The 19,877-nt window shown below is 31.4% G+C and overlaps 1 protein-coding gene across 2 annotated transcripts in view; it reads left to right on the forward strand.

The window, feature by feature from the left end:
• Sema2a (Semaphorin 2a) overlaps positions 1 to 19,877 on the forward strand; it is a 735,635-nt gene that overhangs the window by 657,825 nt on the left and 57,933 nt on the right. For both annotated transcript variants that reach the window (XM_089597226.1, XM_089597227.1), the window contains exon 10: positions 8,887 to 9,334. In XM_089597226.1, coding sequence (XP_089453352.1) covers positions 8,887 to 9,334 — 448 coding nt within the window. The remainder of the gene's footprint in view (positions 1 to 8,886; positions 9,335 to 19,877) is intronic.

The following is a 19,877-nucleotide window of genomic DNA, read 5'->3' on the forward strand; positions in this document are numbered from 1 at the left end:
CTGCTTTAACTACTTTTTCTACTGTTCTTATGGTAGACCATCCTTTCCTGAATCTGTAATGCCTGCCAGATAAGTCTCCCATGTTTTGTATGGCTTGTAGGAGACGGGCCTTTAGCAGCTTTTCGTTTTACTTTCCAGACGTGTCCAGCATGCATAACAGCCTGAGTGATGACGAAGAGTTAGGCTCCCCCTTCTCTCTATCGATCAGTACTAGCCATGCGTTTTTCCAGGGCGTTGGGAACAACCCCTTCCGCAAACATGCATTGTATAGGTTTAAGAGCAGCTGTATGTGTTTTGCCACTACTGTCTTAATGACTTCTGCCCGTATGCTATCTGGTCCAGGAACTTTTTTGTTTCGAAGCAATCCAGCTGCTAGCTCTAGCTTCTTCTGTGTAAATAAAGGTTAATCTTCTATGAGCTTCAAGTCTGCTTGATCCTCGAGTTCTGGATGCGTCAAGAAAAGTGTATCCACGATTTGCCTCATAGTATCCGCATCTGTGTTTGCAGTTGGTGCAAGTCTTTTCAGTTTTTTTATTACTATCTGGTATGTTTTTACCCAGGGGTTGTTATTAACTTCCCTGCACAAAGTCCGCCAGCACTTCTTTTTGCTGTTCTTATTAGCAGCTCGCATCTTTTTTTTTTGTAAGCTGGTACTCGAAGTTCCTTTTTCCAGCCTCTGATCTGTGTCTGGCCCTTTGGTAGAGGCGTCTGTGTTTGAGGCATTGGTGCCTTAATTCCGCAATTTCCTTGTTTCACCAGTAAGTTGAGCGTTTGCTGTTCCATCTTTTTTTTCTGGGCATGGAAGCCTCGCATGTGGTTTTTAACAGTTGCATGGTTGCCTCGGTAAGCTTTTGTACTCCTTCTACTGTGTTCAGGTTTTGTTTATCGCTTTGAATAGCAGCGATGCCATTCTCAACTTTTTCTGCTCGTCGTTCTGTGTCCAGCTTCTAAACATTTCATTCTGTTTTGCGTACTATGCCTCTTCTGTCTATTGTATCGTCGATTTAGAAGACGATATATTGGTGATGGCAACCATTTTTGTCTTCAATAACCTGCCATTTCTTCACTCTCGGCACAAGGTTCTCCAAAGCCAGTGTAATTTCTGGTATTGATTCGCCAAATCCCGGCCTTTAGAAAGTCGTGGTCCTTTCTTCGTTTACATCGACCAGTCCTAGCCTTGCCACTATATCTAGGACTGCCCGGCCCTTAGAACTTGTTGTAGGCATTCTCCATTTTACTGCTCTTGCATTGAAGTCTCCGGCGACTATAAGGTCACCTTTCATGCCATCCCTGATGATATCTTCGTGGTAATTAATTCATTCCTCGATATGAGTGTTTGGTGAAAAGTAGCAGCTGACATACGTAATGCCACCACTTTTTAACTAGACAAAATGTCTTTCCGATCCGCTTGGGTCTTGGCGGATTTTGTCCGGTCTAGGAACTAAAATGGCCGACATGTTTGTTTTGTTGCTAAGCCACTTAGGCGGCTTATAGTTCCTGTACTGCTCACTTAAAAGCGCTACGTCTACCCTTCTTTTACTTAATATTTGTGGCAGAAGGGCATCTGCGTCAATTGCCCCGTTCATGTTTCCTTGGTGAACTCTGGGCATTATGTCGGGCTTCTTTTTCTTCTATCCAGGACCTGTCTACAGATCCTGCATGCTCCAGATCCAGGCACATGATTCGTGCTTTCTCCTCCATGCGTGGATTTACTGCATAGAACACATCGTAGTTCAGCCTTGCAGTCCTTTGCTCAGTGTTTGACTGACCCGCATCTCCAGCAGAGGCCTGATCGGTCTGGACCTTTACCGTCGTATCTTATGTGCCCATATCCCAGGCACCTGTAGCATCGCTGGACAATAATCCTTCGCCTTCGTCAGCAATGGATCCATCCCACTGCTATCGTCCCTTTTTTCAAAATAGACAGAGCACCAGCCTCGTCCATTTTGGCCAGCGCCATTTTTTCCTTCCATCTATTAGGTGGTAGCATAGCCAATTCAATTTCATCTGGATTTTCTCCAGTTTTAGCCACCTCTTGAATGGCTGCCATAACTTTCTGTTTATCGGCGATTGCCTCTGAATCCAGTACCCCTAATGTAACTCTAGGTTTTCTAGTATCATTATTGTTATAAATATAACCATTGTGATCATTATTATTATCATTATTATTATAATCATTGTATCTATTACCATGATAATCATTATTATCACTATTATTATCATCATCGCTATTATCCTTACTCTTATCAATTGTACTAACATCAATACCACTGTCATTTTGATCATTACCATCAATATCATTATAGGCGCCATCATCATGATTATTCTTACCATTATTATGATGATCATCATCATTATCATTATAATTTTTATCATCATAATCATCATGATCATAATGATTGTCATTATTGTCATTGTCATCACTATTATTATCATCACTTTAATTATCATTATTATCGACACCATTATAACCACTATCATCATTATCATCATTATCATCATTATAATCATCATCATCATCATCATCATCATCATCATCATCAACATGATCATCGGTTCTATTATCATTAAATGTTTAATCGTTGACGTTTTGACTATTTTTGTTATTTTGTTATTATTATTAAAATTGTCTCAATAATTATCATTATTATCATTATGATTATTATTGCAACTACTATCTACACCATTCTTATAACTATTATCATTATCATCATAATCACCGTAATTGAGGTCATTATCACCATTAGCATCATCGTAAGTAGCTTTATTATCATAATAATTACTATCAGTATCATTATAATCACTCCTATTATCACTTTTCTCCTTGTCATCATAAATAATAGGATCAGTGGAATTGTTTCATTAACATTATTGTTCCCATTATCACTATTGTTATTATGAGTATTTGCACAACTATTATTATTATTGTTATTATTATTTTCATCGTCATCATTATAATTCCCAGTATTATTATTGTTAATAATGTTATTAAAATAATTACAAATATGAATATCATCATTATCATTATGATCATTATCATTTCTACTATTATTATCATTATCATCATCATAATCATCATCAACATTATCATCATTATCATCATCATCATTATTCTGATCATCACCATTACTATTATTATTATAGATATTACTTTCATTATTATCATCAAAATCAATAAGATAATTATGATTATAAATATGATCATTAAAAATATTAACACCATTTTTGATGTCGGTGTTATTATTATCATAAACATTTACATTTTTATTAATTATATCATTATTATTACTACTATCATCTTTATTATTCAAATATTTAAAATAATTATAAGTATAATTATTATTATTACTATCATTATCATCATTATTATTTTTATTCTTATCGTCACCATCGTCAGCAAGATTATAAGTATAATTATTGTTATTCATGTTATGATTATCATCCGAATTCTAAGTTTTTAAATAAATTTTATTGTTATTTTTGACGGTATTAATTTTATTATTGGTAGTATTATCATTTATTCTATGATCATCATGTTTATTACCATTAAAATTTTTATAGTGTTTATTATTACAATTATTATCATCAGTATCATTATTATAATCATCATCATTAGTTAAATTATTATAATAAATTATGGCCATTATCATTATTATCAGCATCGTCGTCCTTATTATCATCAGCATTATCGTCTTCGTTATCTTTAATACTTTTATCATTATTACTATCATCGTTGTTATAACATTATCATTACTATTAAGCACATCGCCTTTATTGTTTTTTATTTTGATAATCATCCTCAACATTATCATCGACATTATCGTCGTTATCATAATCATACTTATTATCATCATAATCTTTATCACCATCGTCTTTATCATCATTATTATTATCAACATCTCTAATACTGTTTTCATTATCGCCATTATAATTGATATTATTCTTATCTTTATAATTGTCATTGTCATACTTATTATTTATATTATTTTTATTATTATTATTGTTATTTACATCATTTTTAATTATAATAATTATCATTATTATGGTTATCATCATTATTGTTACTATTCAATTCATAATCCTTATTATTATTATAAATATTACCAACTGCATTATTATCCTTCTTGTAATCATTCACATTCTTATTAACATTAATATGATTATTATAATTATTATTATTTCTACTATAATCATTATTTTTATTGTCATTATCAACATTATGACTATCACCATCACTGTTATTATTAACAATATCATTACCATTTTTATCATCATCAATATTGTTATAACTATATAAAATTATAGTGATTTCTGAGAGAATATGTCGCTTCGTTGTATTTTGTGCGATTATAGACCTGACTGACAAAATCAACACGTTCTGTCTTGGATTCCATACAAGCCCGAATGTCTTTGAATTGAAAATTGACTCTTAAATTTGTTCTTCGCAAAATAATTTTTTTTCAGTGTTATCAAAAATATATGGATCATTTGAAACCCGTTTTCTTATATTGAAACCGATGATATCTAGCAAACAAATTACCTGCTCTTGTATTTGTCGCATTTCTTCAAGTAAATTCGAACCAGTAAGGAGATTATCTACGTAAAAATGACATTTTAAAACAGTCCATGCAAAAAGGAATTTCGTGCCTTCGTCCTCGGCTAATTTCTGTGTAGTCCTGATTGCTAGAAAGGCAGTTGGAACATTTCAAAAAGTTACTGTGTTCATTTCGAAAGGATAAATTTATCCGTTACTATCGTACCAAAATAAACGCTGATTCTTTCGATTCTGAGGATCTACCAAAACTTGACGATACATTTTCTCTATGTGTGCCATTATTACAAAAGCGCAAGTCTGAAATCTCAATAAATGATTCAAAAGCTTATCTTGGATGGTAGGACCCACCATAAGCACATCATTAAGAGACATTCCTTTATCGGTTTTACAAGAAGCGTTAAAAATGACTCGTACTTTAATAGTAGAACTCGATAGCTCAAGCACTGGATGTTGTGGTATAAAATAACCTTGTTTGCTTTCGTTTTGAACGATTGACATAGGACTCTGATCTATATAATCTTGCATAACTCGGAAATATTTGGTTCGAAGTTCAGGATTCGCGTTTAAACGCCGTTCAAGCGAATAAAATTGTCATAATGCTGTACTTTTTGAATTGCCAAGATCTATTTTATTCACACGAAACCGCAAACGCACGACATATTGTCCGCTGGGATCTCTGGTAGTATTTTGAACGTAATGATAGTCAATTGACGATTCCTCTGCTCAGTCGATATCTTTTTTACGCGGTATTTCATCTATTTCTCAAAATTTAGTCATGATTTGTGATAACTTCTCTAATTATTCATTACAAATACATTTAGTTTTAAAGATGGTATAGTTGAAAAATGAAAAATCTTTTAGAAAATCGTGTCAAAGCCTTCCCGCGATGATCCAGCCTAATAAAGATTTCTGAGCAAAAAGATCACATGGATCGGTAGCAAGTTTTATTTGGCCTAAAGAAAACAGCGAAAATGTAGATCCTGAATCAATTAACAAATCAACACCACTTGGTATATAAAATTGTGGATCAGTGAGTTGAATATTACTTGTTAATTTAATCAAATGACACGAAAACTTTTCCGAAGGTACCAAACTTGCTATCCGTGGAATAACTGAGCAAGTAAGCTTTTAGGAAAAATTATTGTGAAAAGATTTAATTTTTATACTGAAGCTTTGGTTACATTCTGTACCTAACTCGTTTATCGCTCCGATTGTAATAGAGCAATTTTCAAAGGGCAAGCCTAATGAATTGGCTAAACGAGACCAAATCAAATGCACGGTATAGCATGTTTCAAGTAAAGCACGAGCGCGTACAAACTTTCTCTGCGCATTTGAAACGTAAACGCTGGCCGTTGCCATAAGCCAAGCATGCACATTGTTTATAGCTGCGCTTAACCTTTTTTTTTTTAGTCAAAAATCAGTAACGTAGTAGAATTTCTAGACGATTGAACTGTGTTAAAAGAGGGGGTCGTGTTTGTCATATTGTTTATCTTTGAATCATTGTGTAGCGAGGTATAATGCTTTTTATTACATCGTTTACAAAAACTAGATTGACAAGCACCTTGATGAATTCGTAAACAATTCAAACACAACTATTTTTCATGATATTAGAAATGTTGATGGTACTGATGGTGATAAAGATAATGGTGATGAACATTATGGTAATAATAAGCATGAAAGTAATAACGGCGATAAAGTTGATGATAATATTAAAGATTATCATGATAGTAGAAATGATAAAGGTGATGTAGTAAATGGTAGAGGTGATGTTGATGACAATGATGGTGATGATGACGAAGATAACGATAACGATGCTGCTGATGATAATAAGAATGATAATGCTGATAATAATAATAATGGTCATAACTTATAATAATTTAACTAATGATAATAATAATTATATTAATATTTATGATAAATTTAAGAACAGTGAAAATGCAAATAATTATAATGATAATAATATTAATGATTATTATGATAAGGATGTTACGAACGATGATGCTATTGATGAAAATGCTTTTCATAACGATGACGATGATGATAATAATAATGGTGATAGTAATAAAAATGGTGTAGATAAAAGTTATTATAATTATAATGATAATTATAATAATTATTAAGATACTGGTAATAATATTAACAAAAATAATATAAACGTTAATGACTATATATCTAATTACATCAATACCGATGATTATGTTGTTAATGATGAAGAAGATCATGATTATGATGATGATAGAAATGATAGTGGTTATGATAATGATAGTGATAATAATGATAATAATAATAACGATAATAATAATAGTTATAACAAAGATAACAATGATAAGAATTATTATAATAATAATGATAAAAGTATTGATGATGATGATAATGATGATGATGATAATGATGACGATGATGATAATGATGATGATGATGATGATGATGATTATGATGATGATGATGATGATGATGATGATGATGATGATGATGATAATGATGATTATGATGATGATAATGACGATAATGTTGATGATGATAATGATGATGGTGATGATTATGATGATGACGATGATGATAATGATGATGATGATGATGATGATGATGATGATGATGATGATGATTATCAGTTAGCTACAATTTTGATGTTATTAAGGATGGTGATATCAATGCTGGTGACGATTATTATAAAGAAATTCATAATATATGCATTAATAAGGATAACCATAATAATTAGAACTTTAATTATTTTATTAATAATATTGATTATATTAATAATAATTGTGATAAAAAAGGTTATATTGATGATGAAAATTATAATAATGATGATGATAATGATAATAATAATGATAGTTATGATAACGATAGTATAGACGTTGATGATGATGATGATGTCGATGATGATGATTATAATGATGACGATGATGTTCATTATGATAGTACCGATTATTGTGATGATGATGATCATGATGATGATGATGATCATATTTTTCATGAGTATGTCAACGATAACAGTGACGATTATGATGACGATGATAATAATAATTATGATGATGTTGTCGATGATGATGAATACGAAGAGGATTCTGTTAAAGATGATTTTGATGATTGTGATGACGATAATGATAATGATATTGATGATTATGGTAATAATTTGCGTGTTTTTGATGAAGGCAATATCTATTTAAATGTCATTTGTTTATGGCTCTGTAAATTACGATAGAAAGAAGAAGTTTGGAAGTTTACTATAAAATTCGTTACAATAAAACTAGGATAAATGAGATAAAATTTTTAGTTTATATTGGATTTATGCAGCTATTTGTGAGAAAACATTGTATACAACTTGCATTACTGCAGATTTTTTTTACAAATATTACGAACTTGTAAGAGTCTGCTTTAAAGAGTAGAAATAGTAAATTAAGTGCACTGAATGCTGTAGCACTTTTAACTTTGTAGTCATTACAGCCACTTGTATTTAAGACCCTTATAAGGGTTACATTCTAGTAAGGATTTTTATTTCGTAAGAGTTATAATTCTAAAAGAAGGGTTTCTTAGCGAGGAATCTTATCCCCATTAGTTTATGAAAATTTTTACGGAATTAGTATCTTTATTGCGTACCAAATTATTTCCTTTTTTTTTTTCTTATCATGACTTTTGTTTTTTTTAATTATGCGAGTCTTTCGTTCTGGCCCCTTGCAAAGTTTTTGTTTGATGACTTTATTATCTATCCTACTTATTTTGATTAACAGGGCGTAGCAATCATGTAAAGCACACCCTGTTTGATAATTATGTTAATGAATGAACACACTAGCTAGAGACACACTTTTTTTGTTACTTACATTAGCAAGTATGTTTATGTACAGATTAACAGTACTACGAATACGCCTGGCTTTGCGTAAAGTTGTACTCAGGGTGGCGTTCGCTTGCTACTTGCCGCAAGACTGATATACTTTGTGGCAACGTTTGCTCATAACTATGCCAAAAGTGGCTTCTTAGCTTAAAATAATGAGTTGTAGTAACTTACGATCATGAATGAATGACTAGTTATGCCTTTTCTTTTGTGGTAATAACATTACTAATAAACTTTTTTGATTTTGCTCAACTGCTTTAAGTTTTATGTTGATTTTTCAATTTGTATATTTTCTTCGTAACCAGTGATGTTTCCTAATTTTTTGTTGTACAAATTTTTTAGGTAGTTACTGACTTTTCTTAAGAACGTACTTTACAGTGATAAATCTTGCGACATTTACCAAATTATTCTAAAATCGTTTTATATTTTTCATGCAGAAAAAAAACCTTTCAAGATTTTAACAGTTCTCTAAGACTCTACTTGTCTTTTTCCTTTCTAGATTGTTGCAGGATGTTACTAACAGCTCACTTGATATTTGTGGAAATAGCGTGGGAAAGCGAAAGCTAATAGTTACTTGGGGTCAGTCAGTTCATCTTGGTTGCTTTGTAAAGATGCCAGAAGTTTTATTAAATCAGGACGTAAGGTGGTACCACTATAGCAAAGAGAAAGGACGTTATGAAGTTATTTATAAAAATGGTATAGCTGGAGATAAGTTTATTGAAACATCTGATAAGGGTTTGGTAATTGTTGGAGTAAACGAACAGGATTCCGGAAGGTATGACTGCTGGCTTGGTGGTGCACTTCTCTGTTCCTATAATATTACTGTTGATGCTCATAGATGTTCATCCCCATTAAAATCAAACGATTATCAAAAAATATACTCAGACTGGTGTCATGAGTTTGAGAAGTATAAGTCAGCAATGAAGAGTTGGGAGAAAAAACAAATGGTAAGTTTTAAAGTGATAGTTAGTACTTACGCTCATAAGAAACATAAAAGTTTCATTCTATCAGAAAATTTTAAATATATGAACGTCTCATTTTAATATGCCAATTTTTAACTATGATATGTTGAACTTTAACGCTATAGTTTGAAGTCATGCCTGAGTTTTTAAAAATTGTCAGTCAGTTAATACATTAATTCTATATTATTTTTATGCTCACTTAAATTTTTAGAATACTTTCTACTTCATTACTATCGTACTATTTAGACCGATATTTAACATTCTTTTGCATTTAACGAATGTAGAAAAGATGTATACCAAAAACTTCAAATAATTTAATTAAAAATATAACTTACAAATCTTAGTGAGATTCATTTAAGAAACCTTTTTTTCAATCTGCCTTAAGTTATTTTTTAGAAACTTTTAGAGAAGGAATAAATTGTACTGTTAAAATGTCAGTCTGTCACTGGAACATGATGAATTTATGTTATCACACAAAGAAAATAGTAGAATGGAAATAAGTAAGGAAAATGATTCGAAAGCATCTAATTTCTTGATGATTAAGAAGACACATTATTAAACCCAATTTTGTATTAATTAATTTAATTTGTATTATACATAATGATTTTCTTATGCAGACAAAACACTAGAAATAATGAAAGTCAATGGTACTCAAAGAAATAAAGCATGATAAATCCTAATCAAGTAATGTTTTTCATAAAAAAAGAAATGTTAAATACAATTTAAAATAAATGACTGCATTATACCTAAAATAAGTCATGGTTTAGATTACTACTAGAGTAAAGCTTAAAAAAAATTATGTTTAACGAATTATTGAAGCTGTTTTTAATAAAATAAGCGAAATAAGCTAAATCAACGGCTGATTAATAGATAGCAAAGGTAAATACGAGTGACCACATATCTTATGTTTTGTCTGCTTAGTATGTTATTTCATCCAATGTGATAAATATAAGTCAAAAAATTAAATACCATGCAATTTAAAAACAGCATATCACTTTCTTGTTAAGTAACAATTATATCAGTCAAAATGAAAAAAATGTAAAAACAAATATTAATGTCATAATATAATAAAAAATAATAGCAATAGAAACTATTTTAATATAAACATATAAAGTACAAAACTTGTTACACTTTAAAGGAAATAGAAAAAATGGTTAAGTGATAAAAAGAGACAAACTTCTATAGTTACAAGTTTTTGTTTGCTTTCAAGACAAACAGTTTAATTTACAACTGTATAACTTCCACCACGAATTCGAAATTCTTACAATCTTTAAGCTTCTTCAACTGGACCAGCATATCTGGCATCAATATAACTATTAATTTTATAATATAATAATTTTTTTTAGTCTTCTACTTTTTGAGTTTTAACGTATACTTTTTTACTACCTTGATGTATGTAATAATACGTATACTACTATAAATAGATGCACAGAATTTGACGTTACTATGACATTTATATTTCATCAACAAAAATTTATTTTACGGTACAACCATCGAATTATCTACTAAAATTGTATCTTTTCTTAGAAGTTTATAGGCATGCTGTTAAGAAGTATTATTTTTTGTTTTGTATTTATAGTAACCATTTGTTTAAATAAAGTTATGTGTGTAAAAAGTTTTGAAAATTTTTTGTTATGTTTTTAATCAATTATTCAAGGACTTCGTTCTGTATAAAGTTCATATAGCATGTGTTTAATCACTAATTTTGTACATTCCGTATTACTAGAAGGATATTAAGCTGTAATAATTGCATTGATTTTTCAATATGTGATAAATTGTTTTATCACGATGCAAGGCTATTAAAACGTGAGCACAAGATAAACCACGTGTTTGGAGTTCGATGATGTAGACGTATACTTCTACTTTACTGAACATATCATTTTGAATGATGTCATCCAAAACTAACATTAATTTTAAGTTAAATAGTCTTATAGTTATGTTAAAAAAATTATTTGATTTTGTAATTTTAGGAAATTTTGATAAAATTATCTCCGATTCTCTCTATTCAGGGTAACATATTACTGTTATAAATAAATCTGGTCTACCACATTTTCTTATTGAAAATATTTGTTTTTTTCTTATTCCATCTTAAAAATGTTTCTGCATAAATTGTGGATTTTAAATTTATGTCAATAGTAGTATAAAAAGACTTCCATTTTTTTCCATTTTCTCGAAATTTGTAGAAACGTTCGATGTCCCATTAACAATGGCATCTCATAAGCTTTGATAACGTTGAATTCTTTTATTTGTTTGTTTGGATCTCAAATAGTTTAAATAGTAACATTTCATTATAACGTAAGAATGAATAAAAAATTGTTATGTTAACAATCCATCGTATAAAACTGGATTAAAATTTATTTCATTTGGTCTGTAAGACAATATGTGTGAATAATGTTGTAACATAGTTTGTTTTTCGCTCTTATTTAAGTAATTTTTTAAATAATCCGTTCTTTATCTTAAATCTCCTAAAGTGAAAAATAACGGAAGCACCATAGAATCGGTAAAATAAGATAGTTTATATTTAGCTGTAGGATATTTTCCTACATGATAAAGTATAATATGTAGGGCATCTCACGTAACACGTTCTTCTTAACACGTAAGAATTTAAAAATTAAACAAAGTTTTAACGTTCATCATACACATGTTTTTAAAAATTTTTTCACCTGTACATAATAATAATTCTTAAAAGTCGACGCGTAATAAGTTTTATAGTAAGAAAGAGCTTTAAAACTTATTTACAAAAAAATTATCAAAATGAATTAATACATAAGAATGAATAAAAAATTATTGTGTTAACCATCTATCATATAATGTTAAATTGAAGTTTATTTCATTTGGTCTGCAGTATATATAAATAATGTGTGAAACGTAGTTTTACTTTGTTTATCGCTCTTATTTAAGTAACTTTTTGAATAACCCATTCTTCATCTTGAATTACCTATAGGAAAAAATAACGGAAGGATCATTTAATCAATTAAATAAAATAGTTTATATTTAATCGTCGGAGATCTTCCTGTACAATGAGCTTAAATATCATTTCACACAACACATTCTTCTCAACATGTAAAAATTGAAGCATTAGAAATAGCGTCAAAAATCATTTCAAAACACGGAGTTGTTTTTTAATAATTAAAAGCAAAAGCTCAGCAATCTTGAACCATCAAGCGGTATACCTGATTCTGAAATCGCGTGACGTATAACTAAGTTCTTTTGCAACAAGCTACCATCGCAAAACTTAAACTACGTGTGCAATCTCAATAATCTTATAAAACGCTCATCTTACGAAATCAATTCACATTAGTACACCAAATAATGTGATTAATCCACAATTTCGCCATTCTTTACTGCGGATGTACACAAGAAACATCATACACAATTTTGACAGCATCTTGTACTTAATGTAAAATCCAAGAGATCACCAGTTTTAAGCATCAATTACTGTGAAATTATTGCACCATGGCTGTGCTCATGTCAGTCAAGGGTGATTAGGTTGAGCTCTAATTGGTCGTTCAAATCCCCAACTTGATGCGTCCTCCTTAAAAACAAGAGTATGAAAACTCCTCGCACATAACAATATTCACCTTTTCTCTTTTATCAAGTGCTCCAAAGTAACTATAAATGTTGGAGAGTAAGTTCTGTTGCGTCTTTTAGGCAGATGTAAGACTTTAAAAAAATCTGTGTAAAACTGTGTAAAAAAAGCTCGAGCAAATGAGGCAAACGAGGCCACTGTAAACTCGCCTGAAGAGTAAATCAAGAAGGAAAAAGAAAGAAAGAACCGTTGAGTTCCAACGTTAAAAGCACAAGCTTAATTATTAATTATTGTCATCGCCACAAGTGCTCTCGTGTAGGATTAGAAGAATCGTTGCGGTCAACCTTGTAAGATCTTGCGACTGCGTGGGCGCTAGCAGCAGCTAACCATTCATCATAGAAGTAAGTTAAGTTAAGGAAACTATAAATTGTATAACATTGTAAATGTGAATCTGAAACTTTTATAATTTTTATAATTTTAAAATTAACTATTTCTGGCTCTTCTAAATTTAATAAATCATCAGATAAGACATAACTTGGTTGTTGATTGAATTAATTTTCTTAATTGAAAAACATTTCAATTACTAAATTTTATGAAACATTTCAAGATCTAATAATTCTAATTGATTGACACATAATTCTTACCGTATGACATAAGACATAAGCTCTAACAGTAAGTCAACACCAGCTCAGCGGACACCCCTCCATACATATCGCTCGGTAAAACCTAACACCACAACGCCGAGTCAACGATTTCAAAGAAAAGTATACTGTATGTAATAATAAATAAGGCTTTACAGCCGATGGCTGGTTCTGGACGAACAAAAATTAAATTTATTTGATTGCAGAACGAATCTACAAATTCCGCCCTTCACTTATAGAAGTTTAAACGTAACAAATTGGAATACCTTGTGGAGAACTTAGCCTTTTCTTTTATTTGGAGTATGCCTCAACCAAATCAAGTTTTAATTTTTATTTGTTTTTTTAAATTTCTTTATTGTCTTTCTTTATCTAAATTTTCAAAATTTTTTTTATAATGGATCAGACACTTGAGGATATAAGCAAGGGAGTATACGTAGCTACAAGGGTACATTTACTTGAACGATACCATAGGGCAAGGAAAGCCGAAAAATCACTTGAATTCCTTCAGTCATCACGTAACGCAGCGCTAAATAATTCAGCTTCACGTATAAGTCAAGCTGCCTTACACATACCAATACATAGTGGTCAAAATACACGTCTAAGAGATTTCTTGCAAGATGTTAAAAATGGTAGGTCCCTTATCTCAAATTTGGAAGAGCCTATGTTTCTGAGAACAGTAATTTCCAGGTTAAATAGAAGAACAAGAAGTTATCTAGACATATTAACAATAAATACATGAGACAATCTTATAAATCATTTAAATGCACACTTTGCTCCTTCTAAAACTTACGCTCAATACATGACCGACATTAATAATTCTCAAATGAAGCAAGGAGAAACTGTTCGCGGTTTTCACGAGAGAATTTCCCAACTTATTAATCAAGGTGCTAAAGCAGCTAAAATAGAGGGCGTTTTCAACAACATTCCTAAAAACCAACAACCTGATTCCAAGTTATATCTAGAAATGGTTGGCCGTGAAGCATTCATGCAAGGCCTACCAGATAGATTCAAGGCCAATATGATGTCAAACGTACCAAAAACGTTTGCTGGTGCCTTACAAGTAGTTTTAGAAGCAGAAGAAGTTGGACAAATCAAATACCCCAATACTTACTCTACTATGTACCATCAGAACTCCCATATGTACCTTGCTCAGCAGTTACAACCTACGGCAAGACATAATCTATCAGTATACCAACAAAATAGACAAGAAAATTTTGAATATTTCAGCACAATCAAAACAAAATACAACAAGTTGACTCTAATGATTCCAACATGTACAATCGTGATAATCTATCTTATTATTACAACACTAATCACACAAAAATTTTTCTGACTCCGTTTAATGCAGACGAAAAAATAGTATAACGCCCAGCTCTTCGATATCAAAATAACGACTAAAATAAACAATCAGTGTAATTATTGCGGAAATCAAATAAAACGCAATCTTACCAGTCTTTGAACGATTCGTAAAAAAATCATCGAAATTTTTACCCTACACAACCAACGCAACACCAAAACCAATTATTAGCTTATTTGAATTGCATCTTTCACACATGCTTACTGCAGTGTGTATTTATTTACTTGTCTACTTCTCCAATGGAAGATAACCCTTGTACTTGCAAAAACGTTCAGATACCACGTGAATCGCGAAACGACATAAAATTTCGCTCAAGGTCGAACTCTTTCAATGATCAGCAAAATTTCAGACCCAGTTTTCCTAAACCGGGCCATTCTTTCAACGGGAGCGGTGCTCGTCGCCCAGACGTAGTGGCGAGCAAAGACCTGAATCAGCGTCTACCAACAAACCAATTTGTGCAATCGCCCAAGTGTCCATTGCAAGAAACATTGGCAATGCAAGCGAAGACACTTTTTTTATTAGATATAGGAGCTAATTTCAATGTTATAAAAATATCTTCATTGCTATCAAATGTTATTATGAATGTTAATACAAAAATTAATCTTATTGAATTAACTTCTCAAAATATCATAACATTAGGGACAGTAACGTTAAACATAATTGATAAAAATCACGTTTTTTACGTCTTAGCACAATAAACATCTCTCAGTGAGACTGGAATATCAGCAAATTTATTTCTAGTAGAAAAACGGGCCAAGCTTTATTATGACACAAGAACCTTGATACTAGAAAGATGACCTATAAGTCCCATTCCATTTATGAGAAGACTTGTAACAATAAGTGACGAAGAACGTGCACTTGAATTTGCTTGATACAACGATAGGATGTATAAGAAATGAAAATAATTTTCACGAAATTATAGATAATATTAGCATGAATAATAAAAACTCGGAATCTCTTCCAACTTCTCAACATTTTAAGCCTACAGGAGTAACCATTGGTCAAAATTGTATACGTAAAATACCAGACAGAATAAGAGTTCCCATAAATATTCCTGTAACGTAAACTAACAGCAACGGGTAAGCATACTTGTGCTAAATAAAACCTACTTCTAGTATATTCACAGGTGAAGCAGCAGTAACATACGATAAAGGCTGCTGTTTCACGATAGCTGTAAGCACTAAAGAAGAGCCAGTAGAAATCAAGATCCCTCTGCAAAATCTCACACCTTTTGATCTAGATGATTCAGAAAATTTTCTTGACTCCAATTAGTTATGATTAGTGATGATGTTCCCAATATAACAACAGGCAAAAGAATCAAATATATTACAAAAAAACTTCGCCGACATCATAATGATAAGACAAGCTATAAACAACTTTACCAAATAGGAAAAGAGTATATTGATTACTTACATTGATTTTACACTAAAGGTTGTGCTATTCCACAAACGTCGTATGAACAAAGTAGTATACCAACAACTGACAATAAACCTGCTTTTACTAAAAAATATAGATACCCTTCTGCTCTACATAAGGAAGTTAAAGATTAGATTGATAAACTATTACAAAAAGGAATCACTAGATATTCTTCTAGCCTGTACAATAGTCCGCTATGGATTGTCCCCAAAAAGCCAGGATCCAACAGAGAAAAGAGACATCGTCTCGTAATAGATTACAGAAAATTAAACGCTAAAACTATCTCTAACGTTTACCCATTGCCTAATAATATGGAGATATAAGAGAAAATTGACGGATCAAAATTTTTTTCAGTATTTGACCTAGCTGATGGATTTCATCAAATTGAAATATCTCCAGAAAATGACCATAAAACGGCTTTCAGTTTTTTGTACGGAGATAACGAGTATACAAGTAAGCCATTTACATTATGCAATGTACCAGCTACATTTCAAAGACCTCTGAATTCTGTATTATTGGGATTGCAAGGCACATAACTATTTATATTCTTAGATAATATTATGATATGTGCCAAAACTTTGAAAGAAGATAAAATAAACGTAAGAAAATTTTTCAATAGACTATCAGATGCTGCTTTAGAATTACAGCTAGATAAATGCAGATTTTTAATTTCTAAAGTAACATATTTAGGACATAAAATAGGTGTTTATGAAGTAAAAACCGATCCCAAAAAACTTGCAGGAAGTGAAAATTTCCCAACATCAAAAAATTGTACGAAAATTCAAGAATTTTTAGGACTCACAGCATATTATAGACAATTTATTAAAGATTATGCTAAAATTGCAAAGCCTTTAACCCTATTAATACGGAAAAGTAAAAAATCCAATTGGAGTAAGACACAGGAAGAGAGCTTTGAAAAATTAAAATCAGCCCTGTGTGAGGCCCCGGTACTTGCATGAGTCGATCTCGACAAACCAATTATTCTAACTACTGACGCATCTAACTTAGCTCTCAGTACTGTTTAAAGTCAAGAAAAACCAGGGGAAGACCATCCTGTAGCCTATATGTCTCGAACTTTTAATAAATGCAAAAGAAATTACTCCACTACTAAAAAAGAGTGTTTAGCACTAATAGCCGCCGTAAAACATTTTCGACACTATTTATACGGACAAAAATTGATAGCTTACGGAGATCACAAATTTTTGACATGGATTGAATCAATCAAAGATCCCATAAGTCACCTTAGTCGATGAAGAGCAAAATTCCGCGGGTACAGCTGCACCTATAAGTACAAACCCGGACGTTTGAATTCAAATGCTGATGCTTTATCGCTTAACCTTGGAGATACTTATGAAATAAATAGCGTAAAAGATGATATAAATTTTAAAGGAAGACGTAAAAGCGTCAGAAATTTTTCAACATCTAGCAGTAACAGAAACAGTAGTCGCTCTAACAGTTCAAACTTTGCCAGTGAGTCTAGTAATTATAAAACATTACAGTTCCGTATGTTACCCTTAAAACCTATTTGAAGAATCCCTTGACAAACAAAAACATCGATTGCACGTGCTAATGGGGCCAGTGATATACACAATCAAAGCTTAATTAAAATCAAACCCTCTACTACAGCGAGAAAAGCAACGAGAGGACGAAAAAAAGGCTCTAAAAATTCCCCACTCATTATACCGCCAGAAATAAAAGGATATCAAGGAGAACTCACGGGACCATCAATAGCTCAAAGATTACTTAAGCGCCAAGCTCAAGAAAAACGAAGTTCACCTCCTTCTGACAGACCCACGGCCACTTCAGACTCTGATGATACAGAAATTCTAGATATATCGGAAGATGAAGAGAACCAGCAAGTACCGATACCCCAAAAGGATAAATCTCTACTTCCTAGTCTCTTGAACACTAAACCAGATACATCATTCATTTCAACCACAACAGATCTTAAGTCACAACAATAAGCTAGTACTGGAGCAAGTAAAAGAATGTTTAACCCTTCAGTACAACCGTGAACTTCTACGACTTCTAAAAATAAAATAATTGAAACTGCACCTCAAAAATCAATAGGATTTAAGTTTGGCACAGACCCATCAAGTATACTGGAAAATAAAATAGTTGCTAAAATAAAGCAAAATCCAAAGCTGCAATCCAACACTCACAGATCAACGCATGAACATGCTTTGAAAAGTAGTTTGGATGAAAATAATGCTAAACAATAGCAAAGAAGCTAGAGAGAAAGAAAAAACGTATGGTTATATACCCAATACACCTTCTCATTTAAGTGCTAAACAGCAAGACACATTCATAAAACAGTATTATGCTCTGAAGCAAAGTAACTTGACACAGTCTACTCGTCCTACAGCCGTATTCAAAGTGTTAGAGCAGCAATATAATACCAAACGCGATGACCAAGTCACTCGTAAAGAAAGCACTATAATTAGACTTTTGAAAAGAACAGAAATGGATCACCTCAAAATATTAAGCACATGAGAATGTTTAACACATGCAAAGGACAACATTGCAATGTTTATTTCGGTTGAGTTGACGTTTAATTCTACTAACAATAAATTATCATTAGATTTAAATTATATTTCAAACTCTGAATGGAATAAAACGCAACCACAAGTAGGTGACGTGATAACAACCAATTATGAAAATGAATTAGTATTATGTTTGGTTATCAAAGAAAGAGAAAAGATGAAAAATTGCTTCAAGATCTTCACTCATGCTTAGCAGGTTTATCTAAAGCAATAGAAAATAAATATAAAAAAACATTGAGAATATCCTAAAAAGGTTAAATAACCGAAAATTTTCCCAGAGAAATATTTCCCAAAGCAATTCACAAAGAACTCAGTCATATAAATATTAAAATAACTGTGTGTTTCAGTAAATTTGCTTATCAATCAAACAAAATGAGACAGCAAAAATTGATAGAATACGACAACAGTCTCTTCAGTGGACACAGAGACATAAACAAAACTTATAAAAGTATACGAGTATTGTATAACTGAAAAGGTATAAGTAAAAATATTAAAAATTTTGTACAAAAATGCAAAATTTTCCGAGAACTAAAACTAGCATGGATAAAAACAATAGAACCTATGATAATAACTGATACTCCAGTTAAAATTTTCTCAAACATAGCCTTCAAAACTGTAGGACCATTAACAACAATAACATCTCGTAATAAACATATATTAACTATATAATGTTTATTTTCAAAATACTGTGGAGCAGTGGCTATACTCGATATCCAAGCTATCACAGCTGCAGACGCTCTGGCAAGATATCTCATAGCATTGTATAGAGTGTCTAAAATAGTACTTAGCGATAATGGAAAAAGTTTTCGAAATAATATACTAACAAATTTCTCGAAAATTTTCGGTTTTACCTTAAGACCACTACATCTTACCATCTTCAATATAACGGTTCACTAGAACGTATTTATGCCATGCTTACAAGATTTTTTAAAAAAAAAGCTACAACTAATTAGGACTAGGACAAAATTGTACCTTTTGCTACATATGAATATAATACATCACTGCATCAAGCTACCAGGTTCACACCATATGAATTAGTATA

Source organism: Copidosoma floridanum, unplaced genomic scaffold (assembly GCF_036245765.1).
Source record: "Copidosoma floridanum isolate Cflo_tuat_1 unplaced genomic scaffold, Cflo_Japanese_pri ptg000031l, whole genome shotgun sequence".
NCBI lineage: Eukaryota > Metazoa > Arthropoda > Insecta > Hymenoptera > Encyrtidae > Copidosoma > Copidosoma floridanum.